The 12,927-nt window shown below is 36.2% G+C and overlaps 1 protein-coding gene across 11 annotated transcripts in view; it reads left to right on the forward strand.

Moving 5' to 3' along the window:
* The window catches only part of Ork1 (open rectifier K[+] channel 1), a 78,036-nt gene extending 65,420 nt beyond the window's left edge, over positions 1–12,616 (forward strand). For all 11 annotated transcript variants that reach the window (XM_067780098.1, XM_067780103.1, XM_067780101.1 and 8 more), the window contains 5 exons: positions 390–682; positions 760–1,011; positions 2,488–2,591; positions 4,781–4,928; positions 8,483–12,616. In XM_067780098.1, coding sequence (XP_067636199.1) covers positions 390–682; positions 760–1,011; positions 2,488–2,591; positions 4,781–4,928; positions 8,483–10,669 — 2,984 coding nt within the window. In that variant the 3' untranslated portion in view covers positions 10,670–12,616. The remainder of the gene's footprint in view (positions 1–389; positions 683–759; positions 1,012–2,487; positions 2,592–4,780; positions 4,929–8,482) is intronic.
* Positions 12,617–12,927: the final 311 nt, after the last annotated feature.

Raw genomic sequence — 12,927 nt, forward strand, 5'->3', positions numbered from 1 at the left:
GTCCCGTCCGTCCGATTTGTAGGGAAAATCAATAGGAGCACGACGCAAATTGGAAGAAAAGCTCGGCATTAGATCTCTTCGGAGGTTATCGCGCCTTACATTTATCTTCTTTTTCTTCCCCGCTGGTACTCCCACTCCGAACTCTTATTTTCCTTTTTCGAAAGGCTTCCTTAACAAAACATTTAAAAAATTTTAAGTGTTTTTAACGTACCAAAGATCTTCCATTCCGCGGCGGTTTCATAAATCGATGAACTAATGCTGGCGCGGACGTCTTTGTGGTTTGATTAAAAAAAATAATCACTTAGTACTTATAAGTATCTTATTACTGACTTAAGTATAAGTAAAAATAATGCACGTAATTTTTCATATAAACCCCCATTTCTTTCCAGAATATCTCGTCGATGAATTAGCTGGCAAAAATGAAAGCACTATTGACACCATACTCACAAGAGTTTCAGAATATTGTGGAAAACCTGTCACAAAAGAACCAGAGGATAAACCTTACACATGGACATTTTATCATGCATTTTTCTTCGCTTTTACTGTTTGTTCCACAGTCGGTTATGGCAACATATTTCCAACAACTGATGCAGGCAGAATTATTATGATCTTCTATTCTATCATTGGCATACCGGTGAATGGTATACTTTTTGCGGGACTTGGGGAATATTTCGGCAAAATAGTAAGTCATGTTTTAAGATGGTTTTCGTGTAAAATATTTAGCGCTAATGTATTTTTCTTACCGAAATTGTATTGCAGTTCGAATTCATTTATCGCCGTTATAAAGATTTTAAGACGACACGTGATAAACATTATGTGCCACCGCAATTGGGTCTAATTACAGCAATACTTATAGCTTTAATACCAGGCATTGGCCTTTTTATATTATTACCATCGCTTGTTTTTATGCATCTGGAAAATTGGTCATATGTGGTTTCCGTTTATTTCTCTTATGTAACTACCACCACAATTGGCTTTGGGGACAAAGTGCCCACTTTTGGAGCAAATCAGGTAAGAATGTTTATACTGCATTTAAATTGCCTGTATACGCCTACTTTCAAATAAATCACTCCAAAGCGTTTACCTTGGCGCCACTCACATTTCGTTTAACGATAATCGACTGCTGCGATACCAATCCATCGTACAATAGTGCGCTGGCGAAATTGATTAGACAAACACCAAACAGTTTTCAGCAAAATTAGCTTTAAAAATTGTATAATCGTAGAAATGCGGTAACTATACGTCGTTTAAGCCGGAGTCATTGGTGCCGTATGTCGTATCGCTGTATCCGTATCCGTAACGTAATCAGCTGTTTATCGTTACGACGGTAAACCAAAACCCAATTGGTTGGCTACGATACGGTTACGACCTTAGCGGCACCAATAATCGATTGTATTGATTCTCATAAGGTTGGTCGAATCAGCTGTTAAAAGGTTACCGATAAAGCACCAATGTCTCCAGCTTTAATCGCAGAGTTCCTGTGGGATTACTTTTAGTAAAGAAATGTTAAAAGCGTTCTTTCACAAAATGCGTTCGAAATGAAGTGTAATGATTGATTCACATTTGCAGGCAAAGTGCTAAACAAATTGATCAAATGAGTAATTTCGAAAATGCATTTTGTATGGCAAAATGAGGCGCGTTTGGTTCCATGTTAATGTAGTAAAGACCGTTTTCACCATCTTTATATACGCTGACACTTTATTTGACGGGAAATTAACCACGCAAATGCAACAACAATCTCATCCATATGGTATAATTCGTTGTTCCGTTTTAATGCTAAATTTTTATCTAGATCTGGATCACTGTTCATTGGAACGCGGAGAAAGTGTCAGTTAGCGTTAGGCGAATATGCTGAAAAGTGGCTCTAGCGCGTCTGACATAGTCATAACTATATTTTTACTTATCCATATCTATTGACATCGGCTATTGGTGCCTTAACCTAAACATATGACATATTCATAAAAAAAGATGAAAATGCAGAAATATACGAACGAATCCCACATAATAATTCACTTAGTCTAAATGTATCCAAAACAAGAAAGAGAACATCCAAAAAGTTATTAAAACCTCACCAACTGAAATATTTATAGGTTATGGATATAAAAAACTAAAAAAATAATTGGTTGATGTGGTATGGTTATGGCAAGGGCGTTATTGTATGGCACCATTGACCAATTACATAGATAGCAATAAGTTTGGATGGATCAGCTGTTGGATATGGATAAGACACGAGAACCATATCCCCGGCCATACCCATATCTAAAGTTATCGTTCAATTGTGCAATAAATGAAAGCAAAGAAATCAATTTAGTTTAAAATATCCATTATGTCGATATCACCTGTGGCACTATTGTATGGTAATAATAATCGAATACAGTGTTCTATATTGTTATGATTATCTCGGCATTTGGCGTAAACTAGTAATTGAATCTAGTATTCTATTTATATTAATGATACATTTGTATTTTACTATGCATTTCATTTTAGCCAAGCGATTTCGGTGCCTGGTTCGTAGTTTATGAGATATTTATCATATTCTGGTTCATATTTGCATTAGGCTATTTGGTAATGATTATGGGCTTCATAACAAGGTAAATAATATTTTTTATTGTTTGATTTTTTGCACATTTGTAATATAACGAACATCTTTGTATGTGAAATGTATGTATGTATGCGTGTTGTTTGTTTTGTATAACTCATTATGGTATATTTATTACGGGCATTTGAAGTAACTTTTAACGGTCTATTGACTATGTTGCACCCAATTCATGCAATCGCATATTAATAATCGTTGATCGATTACTAACTAGAGTTTTTATGTACAGTGGCGGCAAAACATTATAAACAGCTAACTGTAACTAAATGTGCTAGCCTAAAACTTATAAGGCTTGTTTGCCAAACCCAGGGATGCACCTTAACGTTAAGCTAATCGTTTATCAAAAAATTTCCACCGTTTCCGTTGAAACACTTCGAAATATTATCGATAAAGAAATTATCAAGATAAATTGTATCTCGTTTTTAACCGAAACGAAAAGCTTTCGTTAACGTTAAAAACGTTAACGAAAACGTGATACTTTATGTTTGAATTGTGCTGGCAATGCTATAGCCATGGTGAAGCCGTAAGGTGGCAACAACGAGCGCCCATACACACACAAACTCTATGTAATTTGTTTGTGTAATTCGTTGGTGGTAATGTCAAAAATACTCTGAGAAATGTTCGTACTGTCAAAATTCATGAGAAAAGTTGCAATCAGCTTGGATAATGCTTTCACCTTTAATGACTCCGCCATCAATCAGCTTTGCCAGCATAGTTTGAAATTAATAATCAACATAAACGATTTGATTTCGTTTTGATATGGCAGAAAACGAAACGAAATCATTTCGTTAATTTGACGATCTTAACGTTAATAAACGAAACGAAATGACTTCGTTTCGTTTATTAACGTTGATTATCGTAACGAAATGATATCGTTTCGTTGGTTAAGCATGCCTGGCCAAACCAGAAAAAAAAACAATTTTTTTAAATTTATTTCTGTGCCAAATGAAAACGGAAAATGTTAGCATCTGGAAGCCCAAACACGCACCATTAAAGGACCCCCATTTTTATCTCTTTTATTGGTTTTTTTGTATCAGTATCAAACAATATATGTTCATAGTGTTGCCAAAATGTTCACAAGTTTCCCCCATTTCAGTCAAAATGTAAATTTTTTTACCTATTGGAACATGGCTAAATCTTTAAACTAAGGTGATGATACTAAAGGTAAATTTTTTCGGTAACACAATGAAACTTTTTCATAACACCACATGACAAAATCACGCTTTTCGGGACCAAATCAATTTTTTTGCATAAATTGATCCATCAGCAAAAAAGTTAGTTCGCCTTTTTCGAAGCATAAATATTGGCTTTCGAAGGTCGAAATTGGATGTATTCTAACTTATTTTTTAAAATTAAATTAAATTTGTAGGCGTGGTCTGCCTTCTTTTCTTGTTTGAAGTGTACAAGTTATTTTTTTTCTTCCTTATGTATATAGCAAGTAAATCAGGGGGTCAAAAGGTAGATCTTCGAAAAAATTCAAAGCGGTAAAGTGCCCAGCATGCGTCCATTGTCCTATTGGCTTAGCGGATCCCAGTGCGGCTCTAACCTCAAAAACGTTCAATCGCCAGTGATTTTTTTCGTTTCTCTAGGTTAGGGCCGATCCGATACCACAAAAAAATCAAACATTTTAACAGGGGCTATATCTTAAGTGGTGTTGTTCTGCCTCTGTTTGAGCTCGCAATTCCAATATATCGCATTTTTTCTTGAACGTCTACATTGATTAAATTACACATGCATTTACCAGAAATTTGGTGAGTAAACTATTAACGGAAATATCGGTACAGTAGGAGTGACAGTCCTTTACGTGCCGGATATATTTGTATCAGGTACTAGTGCGTTCGGGTTCTATCCCGACTGCTGTGGAAACGTAAGCATACGATTGACATAGTTACTAATTTATTGCGGTGGTTGTTCCCCTTTGATGCAATATTTTCTTATCGGGTTTAATAATATCATTTTCCGCAAAGAGCTTTACTAAAAGCTTCATATACATATGTAACGTGTGTACTTTTTTCTTGATTTCTACCATTCCACAATATCTGTTTTATGTCCTAACCTCACTATCTAAGAATGCTTGTTCGTGTTAATATTTCTGTGTTATTGTTTTGCCATTAACAAAGAAAATAGTAGAAAAAGTATTTTTAATTTAATTTATGCACCCTACATTCAATAAATTGTTTACAGAGGTTTACAAAGTAAGAAATTAAGACGCATAGAGCAACAATTATCCTCAAATATCAAAACAACACAAAATCGAATTTGGACTGGTGTTACTAAAGATGTTGGACATTTACGAAGGATATTAAACGAGCTGTATATACTGAGAGTAAAGGTAAAGATCATTTGTCTGAACATAGAAACATTATTTTAAAATAAAATCAGGTCAAAAGAGAATATAAGAAAGAAGTTGGTATTCTGAAAAATACTGTTCCAGTTTAGCTTATATATGTAATTCTTTTATTCAAAAAGTAATCCAATTAAGTATACTTCTGTTCAAATTTTGCTTGAAAATCCTCTATGGGAAATCTAGTTATATGATTAACGATTAGGCGTTAAGTACGATAATGAAGATAATCTTGTTATATGTAAACTAGGTCTAAATCCTATAAATCTATACGGTTTAAAAACCATTTATAGGGCCAATTAATGGTGACTTATAACCATATACCCATAACCAGATAAAACAGCTGATCGAACCTACCTTATGGAAATCAATGTAATCGATTAATGGTGCCATACCATAACGCTAGCACCATAACCATAAAAATAAATAAATACCATAGCCAACCAATTAGTTTTTGGTTTCTCGCCATATCCATAACCTAAAAATATTTGAGTTGGTGAATTTAATAACTTTTTGTAGATTTTATTCATTGTTTTGGATACGTTATGACTAAGAGACTTATTTTTTGTGGAATACGTTTGTAATTTTTTGCGTTTTTCATGATTTTTAGGTTAATGCGCCATTAATCGATCACTATGGCGTTAGGGTTAAGGAAGTTTAATTAGCCCTTATAACTTTAAATGAGTACCCTTGTTATTACATAAATGTTAATCAATTTCGTTGTTATTTATTTAAATGCCTTCAAAGGGACTTAAAACTGAATAACTGTGGTAAGATATAAAGAAACAGGGCTCTTTAAATGAAAACAATAACTCAAATATTCGGTTAATAGACTATGAGTACGCTTACACAGCCACCGATTTCGATCGCCCGATGCCGGTCGTAATCGTCCAATAAAAATAAACAGCTTATGTACATTTCAACCGATCGCCGAATTGTTGTCGGCCGTTGTCGTTATTCACTGCCGAAAAATTCGCGCGTGTTTAATTTTATCGTCGGATAAATTGCGTGCATTTACTGTGAAAAACTAATTATTTGTGCGAAGGACTGAAAATTTGATTAATTGTGTGCAATACAGGCGGCTTTTATGGGATAAGCACATAAAAGCATAAACGCAAGCGTATTTTTGCGGAAAAGTAAAATGTAAGAAAAAAAGGTACTGGCCGATAATCGGTTGCAATTTTAACATCAGACCGGCCGATTTCATCAGCTGATTTCAATTTTTCGGTTTATCGGTGGCTGTGTAAGCGTACCCTATGCATTGAATGCCATCATCCGGTGGCAAAATCCTGAGCCAAATAAATAATTTTGCATGTAAATGCAACAACAACGATTTGAGACAGATAAATCCAGATAGAAGTCTGGTTCAATTTGTGAGCCAGATAATTTGTTAATTACTTCTTTTTAGCTTGGCAACGCTGCCTTCAATAAGCCTACTTTTTCAAAAATAGATGTCGCTGCTTAGCCTTTCGCCGTATGAGTTAAATGAAAAACAACGGCGGCATCTGCCTATCACATTTTACGTGTGCGAAAATTTCACGACATCTGTTTCTCAAGTCTCTCAATGAGCCAGAGCATTCCCGTGAGAATTGAGCGTGAGCCGGAGCTGTAAAACTCACTGGAAGACGGCAGAAGTTTGCCTCATTAGAATTGTATTGACAACAGCTGATCTTTTGACACATTTCCCGGCCGACCAAAACTGGCAACTCTAGACAGAGAAAGGACCTTATTTACTTTCTCATTCCTTCTACTTGTTGACTATTTCTGTATTCGAATTTAATTCGAAAGTTATGTAAAGCGTACTCGCTCAAGCTGAAAATCGATTAACAGAATACTAGAAGCCCTCCTTCAGTTCGATTCAATTGCATTATTGTCATAGAAATTATTTTGTTATATTTCTTTAAGAAAAAAAAAAAATAGTTTGGTTTTTAATTTTTTTTTGTTCACTTGCACACAAAATAATTTGATATTCTGCAAATTTCTTTTAACCCACTAAAACCCAAGTGTTTAACCTTTCCTTTGCCATAATACAAGATATTTGTTAAAATAAAATTTTTTGTTGATTTTGTTTACCACAATTACTAAGCGGGTTCAAATATGATTAATAAATATATAAATTTAGAGCAGTTTTTTTTTATTTATTTCTCAATTTTTTTAGTTATCTTAATAGCATAATCTATAATATTGGCGCCAGTAAATTTGTTGTAAGTATGAATTTGGAAAAATGCAGATTTTCACATTAGGGGGACTCATGATAGCATATAAACTTATAAGGTGTAAAATTATATCCATTTACACACGCGGTTATATGAACGCACCTAGTAATACTCTTGATAAACTTGATTATTTTTCAGCTGTATTATTTCCAAAAACATTTTTTTGATTGTTATACAAATTAAAAAATACCAAGATTAAGTGAAAAATCAAAACTAAAACGCCTTTACTTGCTGATGTTGGAAATTTTTGATGAAAATGCCGTCTGTAATGTCGGCAAGGTTGCATTCCTTTGAGTTTACCGCGTTTACACAATGAAATGTGCGCGTAAATTTATACAAATTGTGTAAATGATTTTTCATACAAAATTTGACAGCTCCTGCGTAAACTAGATAAATTTATACGTTTACGCACTTTATAAGGCATTTATACGGTTACATGAGTCCCCCTATTATTAAAATATATGTTTTTGGAATATTAGTCAAATGGGTTTGAATCAAGGCGAGTTCAGTACTAGGCGTTGTTATCCCAACGGCTGATTGCTTCTTCTTGATAACTTTCCCAAGGCGAATTCAGTACCAGGTGTTGTTATCCCAACAGCTGATTGCTTCTTCTTGATTCTTTTCAATACAGCGCCTTGTACTTTAATATGTCAGTTAATCGAAATCAATTAAAATTTTCTTTTGTCTTGACATTCTTCTGCACGGCGAATTGGTTGAAATCGCTTTGCCACCACCTGGTATGGATTCGCCTTGTAACTTTCCATACAAACAGTGTACAACAATATGTGAGTTAATCGAAAGCAGTGAAAATTTTCTTTTGACTCGACATTCTTCTGCCCGGCGAATTGGTTGAATTCGCTTTGTCATCACCTTGTACGGATTCGTCTTGATGTCAGTTAATCGGAATCAATGAAAATTTTCTTTTGACTTGATATTCTTCTGACGGCGATTTGGTTGAATTCGCTTTGCCACCACCTGGTATGGATTCGCCTTGGTTTGAATATGATTTAATTCTTAAATTTTTTTTTTTAATTTAATGTGCATTTAATTTTTTAAACGGGTTTTCGTAATCATATTTACAAATTTACCCCCTAATTCTCAAAAGTTCAAAAGCTTCATAAAGCTTTCGAAAATACAATATCCAAACAAATTTCCAATTATAAAAGCTATATTTTTTTATTTGTTATTGTTAAGGGGTTTAATCCCCTTGTTATTACTTTACTGTAACGTTTTGCACTATAATTTTTATTTATTTTTAACTCTTACATTATATTTTATTAATATTTTTTCTATTTCTTCTTATTTTCTGCTGTGGCATTGACATAGCCGGTTTATAACGAATCAGATCTGGAGCAAATGTTACACCGTTCCAATTCGGCGCCCGAACTGACTATGTACCGTACTGATCCACCGCCAGAATTTCCACGCAAACGCGCATTCTCAGAGAGCTGCGATGTTGTTGAAGCGCGCGGTGTACTCGTACCTGTTCACGCCTCCTCTGATACTGAACTCGATAAGCTTGACAAGCAAAAGTCCTTTCAAGACGCAGATGCTTTTCTACAAACAACGGAACTTTTGGCCAAAGTGGTTAATGCATTAGGCGCTGTACGAGTGCCGGAAGAAGATGATGCCAGTATGTATGGTGCTTATCATGGTTTTTCGGATTCTCAAATACTGGCTAGTGAATGGTCGTATCCAAGTGTTAATGATGTACCAAAACCACGGGGGCGCGCAAGCTCAGATTATAACATTGAAACGCCATGGCGTCAACGCCGACCAACTGCGCTGCCAAACGAATGGACATGGAGTGGTGATAATGAGAGGATACAAGAAGCAATCAACAACCGCTACAAACAAGGGGATAATGAAGATTTGTATCGTTCCAGTTTTGGTTTGCCGCCACTTGATTACGTGGTGAATGTAGAAGAAGAAGAGCCACAAAAACCTCGTGTCAAGAAGTTCTCCATGCCAGATGGACTGCGTAAATTGTTTCCCTCAAAGAAACGCTCTTCGCAAGAGCGCATAACAGCGCCTGAAGGAAGCGCCGATATAACGATGCCGAATGGCGGGCGTCGTTTCTCGATTATGAGCGTGCCAGAGAATGTGCAGCGCGCACCACCACTAGATTATTATAGCACAGTTGCTGCAGATGCAAATGCACCTTATTATGGTAATGGTAAGTCAACAACGCTGGTTGTACCACCGAGCAGTTTCCCATCAGATGGCAGTTTGACATCTAAACCGGCAAATGCACCTAACGGTGTGGCAGCTGGTGCACGGCGTGGAAGTAATGCACTTGCTGTGGGTGGCGCGCGCAAACGACGTGAATCGATATTTACACAAAATCCCGTATTGGGAGCGCGACGCGGCAGTCTCTTTCCCACTTCAAATGCTGCTGGGCTAACACAGCGGCGTGGCAGTCTTTTTAGCACTGGTGCAGCTCTTGCTGGAGCAGGTCCTCAATCACGACGTGGCAGTCTTTTTCCGACTAACGGACGTGGTGGTGAAGACCGTCGCCCCAGTGTGTTCTCCGTTGCTTCAGATGAGGAACGTGATGTGTTGGAAAACACAACAATTGCTGACTTGATACGGGCGCTTGAAGTGTTGCATACGCAAACAGCAATGGAGCAAGCGGTCGATAGTGCGCCAGTTATAACGCACAGCGATATGGGTGGTATTTTTGGTAGCAGCGAAGACAGCTCACGTAAGAAGAGTAGTACTGCGCTGGATTTGCCTGATGTGCCATCTTTGTTCTCGCTACTTGGCGGCGATAATAAACGCGCTGCTAATGCCGCTGCTGCAAATCGTTTGTACCCACGTCGTTCTACTGTCGTTGGAGCGTTACCTACCAGTTCATTCAATACTCCATCAGGCTCTACAACAGCACTAGGACCATCGTCAATGTTGGCAACAGGGCCGACAAGTGTCTTGACACGTAGACGTAAATCATCAGCCATGCAGCAAGGGCTCGAACCACCACCTAGTTATTCCGAACGTGACACAAATGCCTTATCAGCATTAGCTACAACTGCCAGTAACAAGTTCAAGCGTCGTTTTAGCGTACGTCCCACTGCGTTACAAATACCACCAGGAAAAGCGCCACCAGCCGGTGCCAATATAAATAATGCGCTACAACAACCAGGCACCGCAACAGCACCAACACTGTCGCCAGCTACTTCACAAATTGTTATGCCACGACGGCTTTCATTGCGACCATCGCCGCTAGCACGCGAGCTCATTGTATCAACAACGCCATCGTCGACCAGTAGCTCAGGCGATCCAAGTCCCACTAGTCCGCCGAGTGGTGGTGCGACTGTTTCGAGTACTACGCGCCTATTACCTGCGACTACCTCAATGGGTTCAACGCCAATTGGCGCGGCAACACGTGCACCTACCACTGGAAGTACGCATTCGCCGCTCTCGCGTATTGTGCAGATCGCACAAGCTCAGCGAAAGCTAAGTAAGCCTGAAGGATTCGCGCTGGAACGTACACCGAAACCGGATGAATCGTAGATGCCATAAAAATATTTTTCGCTTCCAAATACAAATAATCAAATTGCATATTCCGTCGAGGGTTGAGCTTGGTAGCGTTGTATTGTCAGAATGGGAGTAGTATTAATAACGGTATGCCATATGTTTGCCAGAGTTATTTATGTATTTGTTTTTCAAGAAACTGACATTATTAGTATTTGTTTCCTCAATCATACGGAACATAAAAGGGTCATTTTGTAAACTTAAGCATTCCAATTTAGTTTTAGATAAAAAGTTTATACTGAAGTATTAGGACAGCCACCAGACATTTTGCAATTGAAAATCTTATGTTGAGAGGGTCTCGGAAATTTTCAAATATTTTGTTTTTTGATCTTTTACCTTTTTAGTTCCCTGCAAATACAGGCGAATCTATACAAGATGATGGGAAAGGGAACTCAACCCAATGCTCTGCGCAAAAGAATGTAAAGGCAAAAGAAAATTAGCATTGATTTCGATTAACTGACATCTTGCTGCACAAAGGCGCTGTATAGAAAATAGCCGTGTTTTTTTTTACACGCGTATACGTTTCGTTTGCGCGTGAAAAAAAAAACGCCTATCCTCGCTTAGATAATGCTTAGGAGACCCATCTAGCGGCAGTGGTAAAACAACTAGGTACAGCACAGGGTGTACCGAAAAGCGGGGACACAACCCTTTGTTGTATTTCTGTGTATAACATATAGTTTAATCAGTTGTAATAAATAGTGGACGCGCATAGAATACATATAATTAGTGCAGAGGGGGAAACAAAGACACATATTTCAGTTACATCTGATTAACGTAAACGAGCTTTCCGAAATTTCAGAATAAAAAGGTGAATACTCCCTGTGTAGCAAGATCACATAAAAGCTGAACTCTTCTGTCAAAGTCAAGACAGGAATATAAAGTTCCAAGACAATAAGCCATTTTCTTTTAGTTTTTTTTTTGTCAGACCATGTCGGTTGACTTTTCAATATCGTCCTATGTCAAAATATTTTTCAAAAACTTCCCATTTCATGATTTCTCACAAAAACGCCCTATATTAGAATTAAATTGAAGAACGCCTCAGACTGTTTTTATTAACTCCCTCTTATGTCAAAACGCATTGAACTTATGCTCACATAGGGAGTTTTGAAACAAATTTTGATATATTGTATTTTTGAATAAAATTGTAAACAAATATAGCTCTATCAATTCACGAAATATTTAGTAGAAATGAATTATTTCCTCCAAAACTTGTTGGTATTTACAAATTTATTATCACTACTAATATACTACTGAAGGAACTTTTCTACTACAATTTTCGCTAAAGGAGATTGTTTACCCGTTTTCCCAACTTCGTAAAAGCAACCCGACCAAATTTTTCAATTTGGGAGTGTCAAAGCTCTTGTCATTATTGAAGAACAAACCTCTAGTAATTGAATCATGGGTTTCTATTTTTTTTCTCATTAATAACTTAGCTGTTAGAAAATTATATACATACATATGTATATATAATTTTCATTAAAATACGAAACTTTAGAACAAGAAAATCAAACCCAACATATTTTTTAGTTGTAATTCCCAAAAATTGCCAAAAATTTGACAATGTGATAAGTTAAGTTTTAGGATACAAATTTATTATAAAAATCAAAGAGTTGCTAGCTTCACGTTGACCATAATTTAACAATTTTCATGGCGCTTAGAAAAAACATAGAATTGTTAAATATCAATTTTACGAACAAAGTCATACTTATTTATTTCACCCATTTAATACCTCACCTTAATGCTACATATTTTTCAATAACATCAACCAATGAGTTCTAAGCTATGTACACATAATGTATAAATAAATTTATAATATTTTCTGTATTTCTATATTAAGATACAATTTTAAACAATATTTGAAAAATATTTATTAGACCTATGTATTTTTAGAGCATATATATGAACAAAATATAAACTGATACCAAATAAAGAAGCTATACAATGACAAAAAAATACGAAATGATTGTGTTCATTAATTGTTAGTCAAAAAGGAGGTACAAACTACACTTCAGAATTCGATGGTAAAATAATATAGGAGTTAAAGGGGGATTAAACTCTAGTCAATTTTGAGTAGTAAAATTTTTCAACTTGTTCTCATTTTAGCCTCTACTTTAATTCAATAGGGGGACTCATGAAAGCATATAAATTTATAAGGTGTAAAATTATATCGATTTACACACGCTGTTATATGAACGCACCTAGTAATACTCTTGATAAACTTGATTGTTTATCAGCTG

Source organism: Eurosta solidaginis, chromosome 4, assembly GCF_040869045.1.
Source record: "Eurosta solidaginis isolate ZX-2024a chromosome 4, ASM4086904v1, whole genome shotgun sequence".
Classification (NCBI taxonomy): domain Eukaryota; kingdom Metazoa; phylum Arthropoda; class Insecta; order Diptera; family Tephritidae; genus Eurosta; species Eurosta solidaginis.